The sequence below is a fragment of the Nanorana parkeri genome, unplaced genomic scaffold, assembly GCF_000935625.1.
Source record: "Nanorana parkeri isolate BGI_ZX_2015 unplaced genomic scaffold, ASM93562v1 scaffold12, whole genome shotgun sequence".
NCBI classification, from domain to species: Eukaryota; Metazoa; Chordata; class Amphibia; order Anura; family Dicroglossidae; genus Nanorana; species Nanorana parkeri.
This window is the reverse complement of record NW_017306280.1, coordinates 4015358-4027474: the sequence shown is the minus strand read 5'-3', so window position 1 is coordinate 4027474 and position 12117 is coordinate 4015358. Positions and strand designations below refer to the sequence as shown.

The 12117-nt window shown below is 47.1% G+C and overlaps 1 protein-coding gene across 1 annotated transcript in view; it reads left to right on the top strand.

Moving 5' to 3' along the window:
- The first annotated feature begins 8396 nt into the window (after positions 1-8396).
- Positions 8397-12117, top strand: part of ASPG (asparaginase) — a 64186-nt gene continuing 60465 nt past the window's right edge. The window contains exon 1 of the mRNA XM_018556184.1: positions 8397-8718. Within this exon, the coding sequence (XP_018411686.1) occupies positions 8427-8718 (292 nt within the window). The 5' untranslated portion in view covers positions 8397-8426. The remainder of the gene's footprint in view (positions 8719-12117) is intronic.

Sequence of the window (12117 nt, the reverse complement as noted above, 5' to 3'; positions counted from 1 at the left end):
GGGGGGGGGGGGGGGGACACACACACTTGTTTTGCTGACAACTGTCTAGGAGGGTATTTTCTTCCGGTTTAGTTTACAGGGCAGCAAGGGAAAATTTTGTAGGTGAGAGAGACGCAAAATAAACCTTTCCTTCTCTATTAAAAAAGCTAAGAACGAATGTTTGGGATTTAGAAATTATTTCATATTTTGCTATTTTAATTTATGTGCATTATTAGTATTCAATTATTATTAAAGGAGAACTATGGGGTTAGGGCTTTTCCCCACAGTTCTAAGGGTCACGGAGGGACAAACTAGCATTCTCCAGTCACCCTAAGCTCAGTATACCGTGAGCTATACCGTGAGACGCTGAAGCGGATCCTGACAATTATGTCTGGATCCGCCCAGCTGCGTGAGTGACAGCTGGCTCTGCCTATGTAGAGGCAGAGCCAGCTGTACCCGCCCCCTGTCCGATCCGCCAGTCAGGGGAGGGGGGAATCCAGCCCCTCCCCTGTCACGGCAGAGAGCTGTGACAGGATCGAGAAGTGAGCGAACGCCGGTATGTGTTCGCTCACTTCCCGATCTACTGAGCTGACCTGTGACAGTCTCATTGTCACAGTTCGGCTAGAACTATGTGGCGAGTGAAAAGCACTCATCTCATAGTTCTCCTTTAAGTGGATTTTGCTTTTCTGAGCTATCTGATGTAATTTTTTTTCCTTCCTTTAACAAAATGAATTGTAAACAATGTAATCCATTCACACATATAATATTTTTAGATGTAGCATTGTACAACTTTCTGTAGTGTTGAGGGGAAGTCTTGCTATGCTTGCACATTCTCTCCCCCTCTGATGTCTGTGGCCTTCCCTTTATGGAGACTTGATACTCTTTAACCTCCCTGGCGATCGGATTTTTCCCAATATTTTTCGCTTTTTTTTAAATTTCCCGCTGGTTCCGCCCCCCCTGCGACGCGACCGCTCGCAAAGGACGGAAGACGGATGCCGGCATTGGCCGGAGGGCACAGCGCGGCTCGTAGGGAGAAGGTAAGTGAAGCGCTGTGTAATCCTGAGTGTGGCTTGGGGTTACCGCTTTTGATACTGAAAATTAACCCCGAGCCACACTCTGGAGTACCGCCAAGAAGGTTAATATCTGGTAACCTCAGGAAGTATGAGATATAACGGGGTTTTAGTATTATATGTGATAGTATATTGTCATTGTATCGGATATAGAAGCATTTCAAATGATCATGGGACCGGTTTACCCGGCTTGCTTATATTTATTAATTTTACTCATATGGTCAGCGGTGAGATGTCTAGATATGATTTATCACTTTGATGGTAAATCTGTGTCTAAGAACCTCTATAGAATTCTGTGTGCTGTGCTTACTGAGCCATAACAAACAACAGATTTGGCAGCAGATTTGGCACAACTGACATTTCACTAAAATGGGCACAAACATAAGGCAAGCTGGTGACAGATGTATATAGTATGACTGTGCTGCCATCTGCTGCTTGTAAGGAGTATTGGGGATTTTTGAAATTGTTGCCATGTTTTGTTTTTCAGATTTGATCAATTTTTTTAGGTAGAAACCATCGGCTGCATTAGTAATGTTACTTTCAACTTAGAACTTAAATATGTTTGAAAAGTGACAGGTTCTCTTGAAACCCTCCCACTGATGCTTCCCCATGCTTATCCTCTGCTCCATTGGGCAGTCAGCAGTACCTGGTGTTTCCGGGTATACTCCTTCCTCCCTGGATGCTGTTTTTGGTCTTCACAGTCAATTCTCAAACCCAAACTTTCCCAAGTGGGAAAGCAGCTGTGTGGTTAGATGGGAGCTGTTCATCTAATCTGTAAGTGTATTACATGTTCACCTAACATTACAACCCAAAATAATTTTTTTCCCCCAAAAGGATTAGTGTATACCTCTTATTTTATGTAAACTGTCCTAATTTTGCCTCTTTCTTCTTGTGCCGCTGAGCTTCGCTATATTGAAGAGATAAAAAGTGCCGGAACAATTTTCAGAATTAACTGAGTGTCAGAATTCCTGATCCCTTGCTGTGCTTTCTGGTTTCTCCTGAAGCAGTAACATAGGGAGGCCAGTGGATCAAACCACTGAGCACAGAGGGGCACCTCAGGAATCCTGCACTCCTGGATCTCTTCAATAGAGTGAAGTTTGGTGATACTGTAGCGCTAATTAACACTTGTCGTCTTTGCAGCATGATCTTTAAATACATCTTTATTGGCATTTATTGATGCTTGGGTCCAAAAGGTGGCCTCTTTCTCAATCTTCCATTGTGTCTCTGCACCTGGCTGATCTCAATCATGTGTTCTCTGGGCCCTGTTCACCATTCCCAAGCCTAAATGAGCTTGGGTTATTCTCAAACTCAAACCCTAAAATGTTTAGTTTCATGAAAAACCTTTCCAGATGGAATGTTCTAGATCTGTTAATTTACTTCTGCGTCACAGGGACCCTCTGGCCTCAGTGGACATGCAGGATGCTTACTTGCCTGTACCCATTTTTCCAGCGCTTCATGGTGCCTATGCCGCCATTTCATGGCCCTTCCTTTCTGCTTGTCCTCTGCACCTTGAATGTTCACATAAATCTTGGCTCTTATGCTCTCGGGGTATCCTGATTGTGGGTTACTTGGAAAACCTCAGGGTGTGAAAACATTTGACAAGGGCTCTGGAGGAGGAGGTTTCTCTGACTTCGGATGTTGAAAAGGCTCATTTAAAACTTGAAAAGTCCTCCCTGACAGACCCATCACTTAGAATATATTGGGCTGGTCCTGGACACTTCTCATGCCAGAAACGACCGACTTTTCCAATCTCAGGTTTGTGTGGAGCCGTCTAATTTTTCTTGGGTCTTGTGTGGGTCTTGATGCCTCCTATGGGACATATGCAATGGTCTAGGGTCAGTCAAGGAATTCGCTGCACAACATTCTATCATTGTGGGACAAGTTGACTCTTTTGACATAAAGGATCAGGCTGTCCATATTCTGGTGGTTTCAGAAACTGGCTCTGTCGGGGGGAGGTTCTTTTTCCTCTTTATTTTGCTCTCCTAACCGTGTTTTCAAAGATAAGTCTGTGGGTGATGGAGGCCGCTGCAGGGATGAAAATTCCACTTCATTAGACTTCATCCTACCTTGAGGCCTTGAATTTGTAAGGAGATGAAATGATAGAGGTAACCATATAAAAAAAAAACAAGCCTGCTACTAAAAACAACTAACATGCAGTATTTTATAGTGCTGACATTAATTCCCGTCCTCGTAGGTCCTGACACTTTGCTGCTGGAGCTTTTTTTATTTATTTTTTATTTTGCGCACACAGGTGTATGCAAACACCACTTTTTTGGTAACATTAAATATATGGCTGTGTCGAGTGTACAGAGATCTAATCTGTCGTCCCGATGCTGGCGACGTACACTGTACGTCGTCAGTCACGAAGGGGTTAAGTTTGGGTGCACCTGTGAAATGGCAGTACCCAAAATTGTCCATGGGCCTTCAGGTTAGAGCTAACCGTATACGATGGTCCTACAATTATTCCTCTTGCCCTGTGTGCGCAGCAATACCCAATATGTGTTACACAATTGCTTTAGTATTCGTGTATATGTTTGTGTACATTTGTAAGTTGGGGGGCTTTTAAAAAAGTTTTTGAGTGTTTTTTGTTAAACGTTTACGTTTAAAAAAAAAATTAACTTTATTGCTATAACAAGGGGGGCAGACCACCCTGCTGCTGATTGACAAGGCGACAGGCTTGTAAATCAGCACTGAGAATGTGGACAAGTCACACTCCCTGCAACATCTTTCTTTTATCCCTCTGTAGGGCCTGCAGGTACAGCCTACATGACCAGTAACTCTGCATTCAGGAAGGCTCAACATCAGAGGAAACTGCATTAGAAGGACTTTGCTGGCAGCATTAACAGGTATTTGTGGCACTTTGCAAGACGGAGTGAGATTAAACAGTATGTACAAATGAACCTGGAGGCCATACTTCTACTTCAAATGACAAGCGGTGTGGATGTACATTTACATAGAGAGATATGGGGGTGTTTATTCTGTAAGTGCTCATAGAATGAATACAATTTTCTGGCACTTTAGAGTCTGGAGAAGCCTGAATTTATCTCAGCCACAGACATCTTGTCCAATATATTTTGCCTCTGAGGCAGATTAGTTTTCCTTCCAATGACTATGCTCTGGTAATTATACAAGCTGAATACTAAATGGAAACCGCTCAAGCAAGCGTTAAAGACAAATAAAATGTGTCAGTCTTTAAACGGGGTTGGTTGAGGGCCATCAGCACCTTAGGCTGTGTCATCTACAAAGAGCAAAGCGCAAGTGACGCAAACACCAATCTGGAAATGATCAAATATTGAAGACGCGTGCTGCAAAACCATTTTTCTTTCTGTGATCCCCAGTGCTGATAACAGATGTATTCCAGGTACCTGTATATCGCTGACGACAATTTACACAGCGCTTTACATTCTGTACATTGACCTCAGTCCCTGACCTCAACGAGTTTACAATCCAAGCTCCCTCCATCACACTCACACACACTACACACTCTCTCTCTCTCTCTCTCTCTCTCTAGTGCTAATTTCGGCCGAAGTAACAACCTAAAGTCCTGTGAGAATTGCAGGAAATTAACTGGAAAGCTTTTAAGTGACTCGGTGTTAAAAGCCGCCTCCTACTCAACATTATTCATACTTGCCTGACCCGCCACCCATTCCTCTGATCTTTCAACATTTCTATCTGCCACAAAGTCGCCGTGATTCAGTTACCATCGTGGAGCGTGTACTGGTTGTCAGCTTTGAGTTTAGATCATGGACAGATCGGCCACCATGACACACAGGCTGACCGGGAAAGAATTTTGCTATGCAAATGTGGAAAAATGTTCATCAAGGAGCCTGCTTGCTGGAAATGTTGAACTTGTAGATGTATATCCCCAACTAGGCCCTAGACCAGGGGTAAGGCAACCTTGGTTCTCCAGCTGTGCTGAAACTCCAAATCCCATAAGGCATTGCAAGCCACAGGCATGACTCCCAGAGGCAGAAGCATGATGGGATTTGTTTCAGCACAGCTGGAGAGCCATGGTTGCCTACCCCTGCCCTAGACTGACTGTGATGGTGAGAGTTGAGGTGAAGCCTGGTGTGTATGATTTGCACCAATTAAGAGCAAGACTTCCCTTGTATGCTGAACAGCAGATTTTCCTTCAGATGTACAGACTCCTCCTGTACTGAAATTGCTTACTCTTCTATCACTGAACACTGGTCAGATTATGCAATAGGGTTGCCACCTGTCCGGGATTCACCCGGACAGTCCGAGTTTTGAATGTTGTGTCCGGATTTCATGGCAGCTGAAAGCTGGATACAAGATGTCAGGCAGACGGGCTACTGGCCCCCCACTGACAATAGTCTTGACTGTGATATTTACATATGAATGGGAGGCGCTATTTACATATGAATAAACCGTGACTCATTCTCCCCCAAAAGAATTCAGTGCGTTGCTAGAATGTTCGGGTTTCAATGGAAGGAAAGGTGGCAACCCCCAGTATGCAATAGAAGTTGCAGCAAGTCAGAGAGCCCGTCTTTTTCCTGTCTGGAGGATGTCCAGCCTCATCCAGCCCTATTCTAGGCTGAACTCTCCCTGACCTGCCCCTTGTGTTCAGCGGGTTTAATTCTGCTCTAATTACAGAAGGCTTTATTCAATTACCCAATGAAGGTAGATGTCTATCTGTTCATGTGTTTGACAGTGGCTGGCCTGAGCCATCCGGTTCTAGCTCTATGACCCGCCATGTATGTCTCACCATAGGAGATCTGTAGATGGAGCAGAAGAATCCCAAGCTTCAGATGTTTTGCCTTTCCCTTTTGAGGCCTAGGCAATTTACCTGTTTCATGGAATGGAGTAAAGGAGCTCAGGTTCATCCCTGTAGCTCCATTTCTAACACTACTATTGGGCATTGTGCCCGGTTGCCTTTCCTCACTCATCTGGCTGTCTGTACCTCTATGTGCCTAGTCCCAGATTGTTGGCGTTCCCCACACACTGGGATTTTGTTTTTCCTATATTGGTTAAATACCTCTGGGTCTGTCACCATCCTACTCGCACTCCCTTTTAGGAGGTGTCCATTATCTTCTAATAGGATTGTATCCTTCGGGGTACTTCTTTTTATTTGGTGCCCTCAATGAGAAGCACTCTGTAAATCTTTGTCAGCTACTTGGCTTGTCCACTTGGGCAAGATCAGCATCTCTTGTTCCCTGTGATCCCATTAATGAGGTTCACTATCTTTTGATCTTTAGTCATATAGTATCAATCGGGCTTATTTTCCATTTTGTTGGAAATTGTTAATCATTCCCTGGGGCGAATCTCTCAAGCCCCCTACGTGATAGCACATTGGAGGTGACAGGTTCTCTTCAAGGTGACAATGGGAGGTCTATTAAAACCCCTAGTGTCATCTTTACCCACTGCTGCGGATTATTCAGCAGAGGAGCAGACCTGAAGGAGAACGTTCTCCTTCAGGTCTGCTCCTCTGCTGATTGGCAGTGGGCAGGTACAATAGCCAGCCTGCTACTACATTTTGTAATCGCCAATAGCAGGTTGGCTATTGTTTTCAGCCACTGGAGTAGATTCTTGCCTCCGTTGAATAGGCTACGGGGGGAAGTGTAGCGGCCGGGGGGTCTTGGGAATGGGGTGGTGTGGGACAGTGGAGTTACCTCGGCTGTGCAGGACATGGTCTGGAACTAAGTAATTGACAGCTGCTGGTGGAAATATTGTGCCGCCAGGAGCTGAATGTTCACTAGGGGTTGTAATATTCAGCCGGCTCTTGATATTTGACATAGCCAATGGCAGGCTGGTTATTGCTCCCAACCACTGCGCATAAGAGGAGCGGACCTGAAGGAGAACTTTATCCTTCAGGTCCGCTCCCCTCCTGATTGATCCGCAGTGGTGGGAAGCAGTAGCAAGCCTGCAATTGGCTATTTAAAAATCACCAGAGGAACGAACCTGAAGGACTTTTTCCTTCAGGTCTCTCCTCTGCTGAGTGACAGCAGGCAGTGGGCGGGTACAATAGCCAACCTGATATTGCAATATAAATATCCAAAGGCAAGCTGGTTACTGCTCCCTGCCACTGTGGATTGGAGTTTTCCTGCTGGCAGTTGAATGGGGAAGGGCGTAGCGAGCAATTTGCCAACTGCAGATCTGAGGGAAAAAAAAAAATAAGACCCTGCTGCCGCCTAATGTTGATCGCTGTGACAAGTTAAAGTGTTATTAAACCCTCTGTTGTTTTTCTTTTTTGCATTTATCTACGGCTAGCAAGCAGTAAATATATGCAAAAAGTGTAAAGAAAACCCCCAAACATTAAAATAGGTTAATACTTACCTGAAGCGGAAAATTTTAGGGCGGCCGCAAAGCATCTTGGGCGTTCACATGCATGCGCAGTTCACATTTTCGGCCGGGAGATGAGAGACACAAGGTAAGTCTATGGACGGCGTGCACCCGCACAGACTGTGGGACAGGAAGCGCCAGCAAGCACAGAGGAGTCAGCTCATGATCGGAGACCCGCAACAGCGCGGGAGGGACAGATGGCAAGGACAGGAAAGAAGAAGATCAGATTAAAGGAGAACTATGAGGTGAGTGCTTTTCACTCACCTCATAGTTCTAGCTGACCTGTGACAATGAGACTGTCACAGGTCGGCTCAGTAGATCGGGAGGTGAGCGAACACATATCGGTGTTTGCTCACCTCTCGATCCTGTCACGGCTCTCTGCTGTGATAGGGGAGGGGCTGGATTCCCCCCTCCCCGATCCGCCAGCGCTGACTGGCGGAACGGACGCGGGAGGTGGCGGGTACAGCTGGCTCTGCCTCTAGATAGGCAGAGCCAGCTGTCACTCACGCAGCTGGGCGGATCTCAACATCGATGTCGGGATTCGCTCTGGCGTCTCAGTATACCGTGAGCTGTAGCTCTCTATATACTGAGCTTAGGGTGACGGGAGGACGCTAGTTTGTGTCCTCCCGTTACCCTAAGGAGAACTATTGGGAAAAGCCTTAACCCCATAGTTCTCCTTTAAGAGACATCATTTAAGGTAAGTGCTTTCATTAACATTGGGGGAGGCATTTTTTTTGTTTAACCTTAATGTCACTTTAAGTCAAAATGATGTGCCTGCGGATCTCTCTGCATGTAAAACTCTGTCATCTGATTTTGCCACGTCTGAGCCCCCACCACTGTTGTATCCCATCCAAAGGTAGAGATGAGTGACACCACTTCTACCACCTGCATCATCAGCACCTCCCCCTCCTCCAGCCAGTGACAGATCCTGTTGTGGGGGCGTTTGCTCTGAAAGGGGGGGGCGGGGGTGTGCTGCACACGTGACCACAGAGGCTGTTTATCTCCCACGTGCACCCGGACCGGGGGGGCGGGGCCTCTCATTCTCATTCTCAGTTGTGGTGGCTGCAGGCGATCGTTATGGAGCAGGAAGACAAGAATGGCATCCCCCGTGTCACCTCGGTGTCCCGGCTCTCCACGGCTCTCTCACACACCCACCTGGATCTGGTGGAGCAGGAGCCCATGGGCGGCTGTCCGGTGCAGTCCCCCGGCACCGTGAACCCGCGGGTGACACAGAGCAGCCGCAAGAGGAAGCTGTCCAAGAGCCAGAGCTTGTCCGGATCCCTGGAGAGTCTGAGCGGCCTGTCAAGCGAGGCGAGGGTGCTGGTGATGAACACCGGGGGGACCATCGGCATGATGTACCACAACGAAGGTGAGTGACCAATGTGGGCGGGGCTGACCGCATCATAGAGTGTCCGGTGTACATAGGCACGGGGGCACATCATTGCACACACAGAAAGGGCCACCCGACCGGTCACATCATTGCACACACAGAAAGGGCCACCCGACCGGTCACATCATTGCACACACAGACAGGGCCACCCGACTGGTCACATCATTGCACACACAGGCAGGGCCACCCGACTGGTCACATCATTGCACACACAGGAGGTTGTATCTGATCCGGGGACTTAGGCGCAGCATCATTCATTCACAGGGCTCTGCAAGTCCTGTGAATGACTACAAGTCCCATCTGCCACTGCAGGAGAGGGATTCACAGACCTCCCTGCACATGTATTCCATTATTTACCATCTGTTCTACTGACACTGTCCTTCCTTCTGGAGGGTGACTACTTTTGTTCCCCATGGTCCCTGTGTGTTGTAAAGTAGTCACCGCTCCAAGCTCACTCCCAGGATGGACTACAATCTCAATACAAATGAGTAAACTAAACATGAGATTGTACTCCATCATGGGAGCGAGCTTGGAGTGGTGATTACTTTACAACACACAGGGACCATGGGGAACAAAAGTAGCCCCCCTCCAGAAGGAAGGACAGTGTCAGCACCAAATCAGAGATGATTGGAGGATCTACAGCCGAGTGACACAAATAACATACATTTCTGTTAATAGTTGGGGGCCCTGAATGTATTTTTAGGATTTGGCTCCTGAATTTATTGTCACTTTAAATGTTGGCAGACGCACATATATATCTGCAATGCAGGAATTCACATTTCTCTCTAGACAAAACCTTTTTTATGTTAGTTTTGGATGGGGTGGGGGAGGGTTAGACCCTCTGTCAAGTTTTCAATGTGGTCTGCGCCCCTGCTGGCAGTCACCCCTATATCTATACTGGTCACTAGACATGTGCACGGCAAAACAAATTTGTTTCGGACGATAATCTTCATTCGCTTCGTCAATGGAAACTAACTTTAATGCTGTTTTCAGATTCAGAGGCAACGAGCCTCCGAAACTGCAGCCGCCAGCGTGTTCTGCGCATGCCTACCGCCATTTTGGAGCATATCTTGGTGTACACCAAGATGGCGGCACCCGAATATGCAAGCGCTGCCAGAACACGCTGGCGGCTGATCTGGCTGTCGCTCGTTCTGCGAATAACGTCACCCATGACGTGGCGCCATGTGATGTTATGCATCCTGCCTACATGATGGCGGCAAGCAAGCGCAGAACACGCCAGTGGCCAACATGGCTGCCGTGCGTCCTGATAGATTTTTATATGCCCGAAATATCTTTCTAGTATATTTGTGCAAAAACAAAATGTGTTATTTCAGATTCAGACGAACCGCCGAATCTACTGAATTTCGGTGACTTGCAGGTTCGTCCGAATGCAGGTGTCTACTGGTCGCCATTGACGAGAAAGAAGAACCAAAACATTAGCGTTGTCCCCGGCACACACGCGGTAAGGGGGCAAAATGGGGAGAGCTGTCCTAAGAAGGGAATTCCCTCACTTGGGGAGATTTCCTCTAACTTCCTGCTGCGTCTCTTGGACAGAAAGTGAAGGAAAATTTCCTCAACAGTACACAGACGCGGGAGGAAAAATAACCTGGCTGAGGGCTTAACCCTTTCCTGCCTATACATAGGAGCCGCGTGCTGGGGTCCTAACAAACTTCCTGATAACATTGTTTAAAGTGACATTAAACACTCAGATTTTTTAACATAAACCACCAATACTGTAATGTGTGCATTACTGTAATCCATGGTAGTTTCCCTTCTCTTTGCTGCTCTTCCTTTTAAATCCTCATGTCTTCTCATGCTTGGGGAGAACTTCCCTTTGCAGCTGAGTGCCTCTTCCTGTAGTGCTGGCTCAGGTTGTGAACCTACACACAGACACCATGTATCCATTCCAGAGACAAGGCAGTCTGCTGCAAAACAGAAGTTCTGCCCAGCATGAGAAGAGATAAGGATTTAAAAGGAAGAGCAGCAAAGAGAAGGGAAACAACCATGGATTACAGTAAGGCGCACATTACAGTATTGCTTTATGTTAAAAAATCTGAGGGTTTAATTTCACTTTAAGGCTCGGCGCACATCTGAGTGGAAACACGCAAAACACTAAGGCCCCATTCACACTGAGCAGATTTCCGCTCGAAAATCGCGCATATTGCCTCACGATATCGCGAGAACTCACTCGTCCAATGATTTTCAATGGAGCTGTTCTATTCTACAGCTCGATGTCGCTTGTGCAGGGCCCTTTTTTTGCTGCGGATGTCGCGTGATTTTGCTCCATTTGCATGCAGCACAATAGTGAAGGTTGTGCGACCGTCGCCCGAAATCCGCTCCAGGTACATGTCACTCAGTGTGAATGGGGCCTAAAGGCGATGCATTCTAAGGTGAATCATTCACACCCGCACGTTTGTACGCGCGGACAAGAATGCGCAAAACACACCAAGAAAAAGTACATGCGTGATTTTCTAGGCAGTTGCTGCGTGTCCTGACTGTGCTTGTGGCAGCGACCGCGCGTCTATTTAAAATGTGTGCGTGTTTTTGTCTGTGCGTATGAACACGTGAAACACTTGTACTGCACAGGCTCGGGTGTGAACGGAGCCTCAGAAGTGCGCAGGACGGCGCCGGATTTCTAACCTAATGTTCTAACTAGACTGATATAAGAAAACGTGTTCAAATAGTTAATTTACCAGAGCAAAGGGGAGCAAACTGGATTGTAAAGGTGGCCAGACGCTGTCCTCATTTAGGGCAGAACCCCCGCTCAGTGACATACAAGCTGTGTCTGGCCCCGCCGACACCACCCGGCTCCACAAAAGTCCATTTTTTCATCTACTAGTCGAAGGGGCCGGGTGGAACATTGTCAGCCAATCAGATGCAGCCATTGTTTCGGTATTCGGACAGTGGTGGGTGCCGGCTGGGAGAATACTATAGATTTGTCCGTCTGCGCTGGATGGGGGAATCTGTTCCATTTCTTTGGTTTAGCCGGCTGGTATGGCAGCTTTATGGCTTGCAGACACTTTAAAGTCATTTGAATCCACTTGTTGTCCTTTGTTACGTCTACCGATTGATGTTTACAGAGACGGCTGATTACATGTTCATTCATATGCAGAGGCCAGCGAGATAATGCTGATCACCTGACCAACGTTTACTCCTCTCACCTTCCTTTCTGTAAATGATGTTTACAAATAGCAGCTTAAAGGAGAACTATGAGGCGAGTGCTTTTCACTCACCTCATAGTTCTAGCCGACCTGTGACAATGAGACTGTCACAGGTCGGCTCAGTAGATCGGGAGGTGAGGGAACATATACCGGCGTTCGCCCACCTCTCGATCCTGTCACAGCTCTCTGCCGTAACAGGGGAGGGGCTGGATTCCCC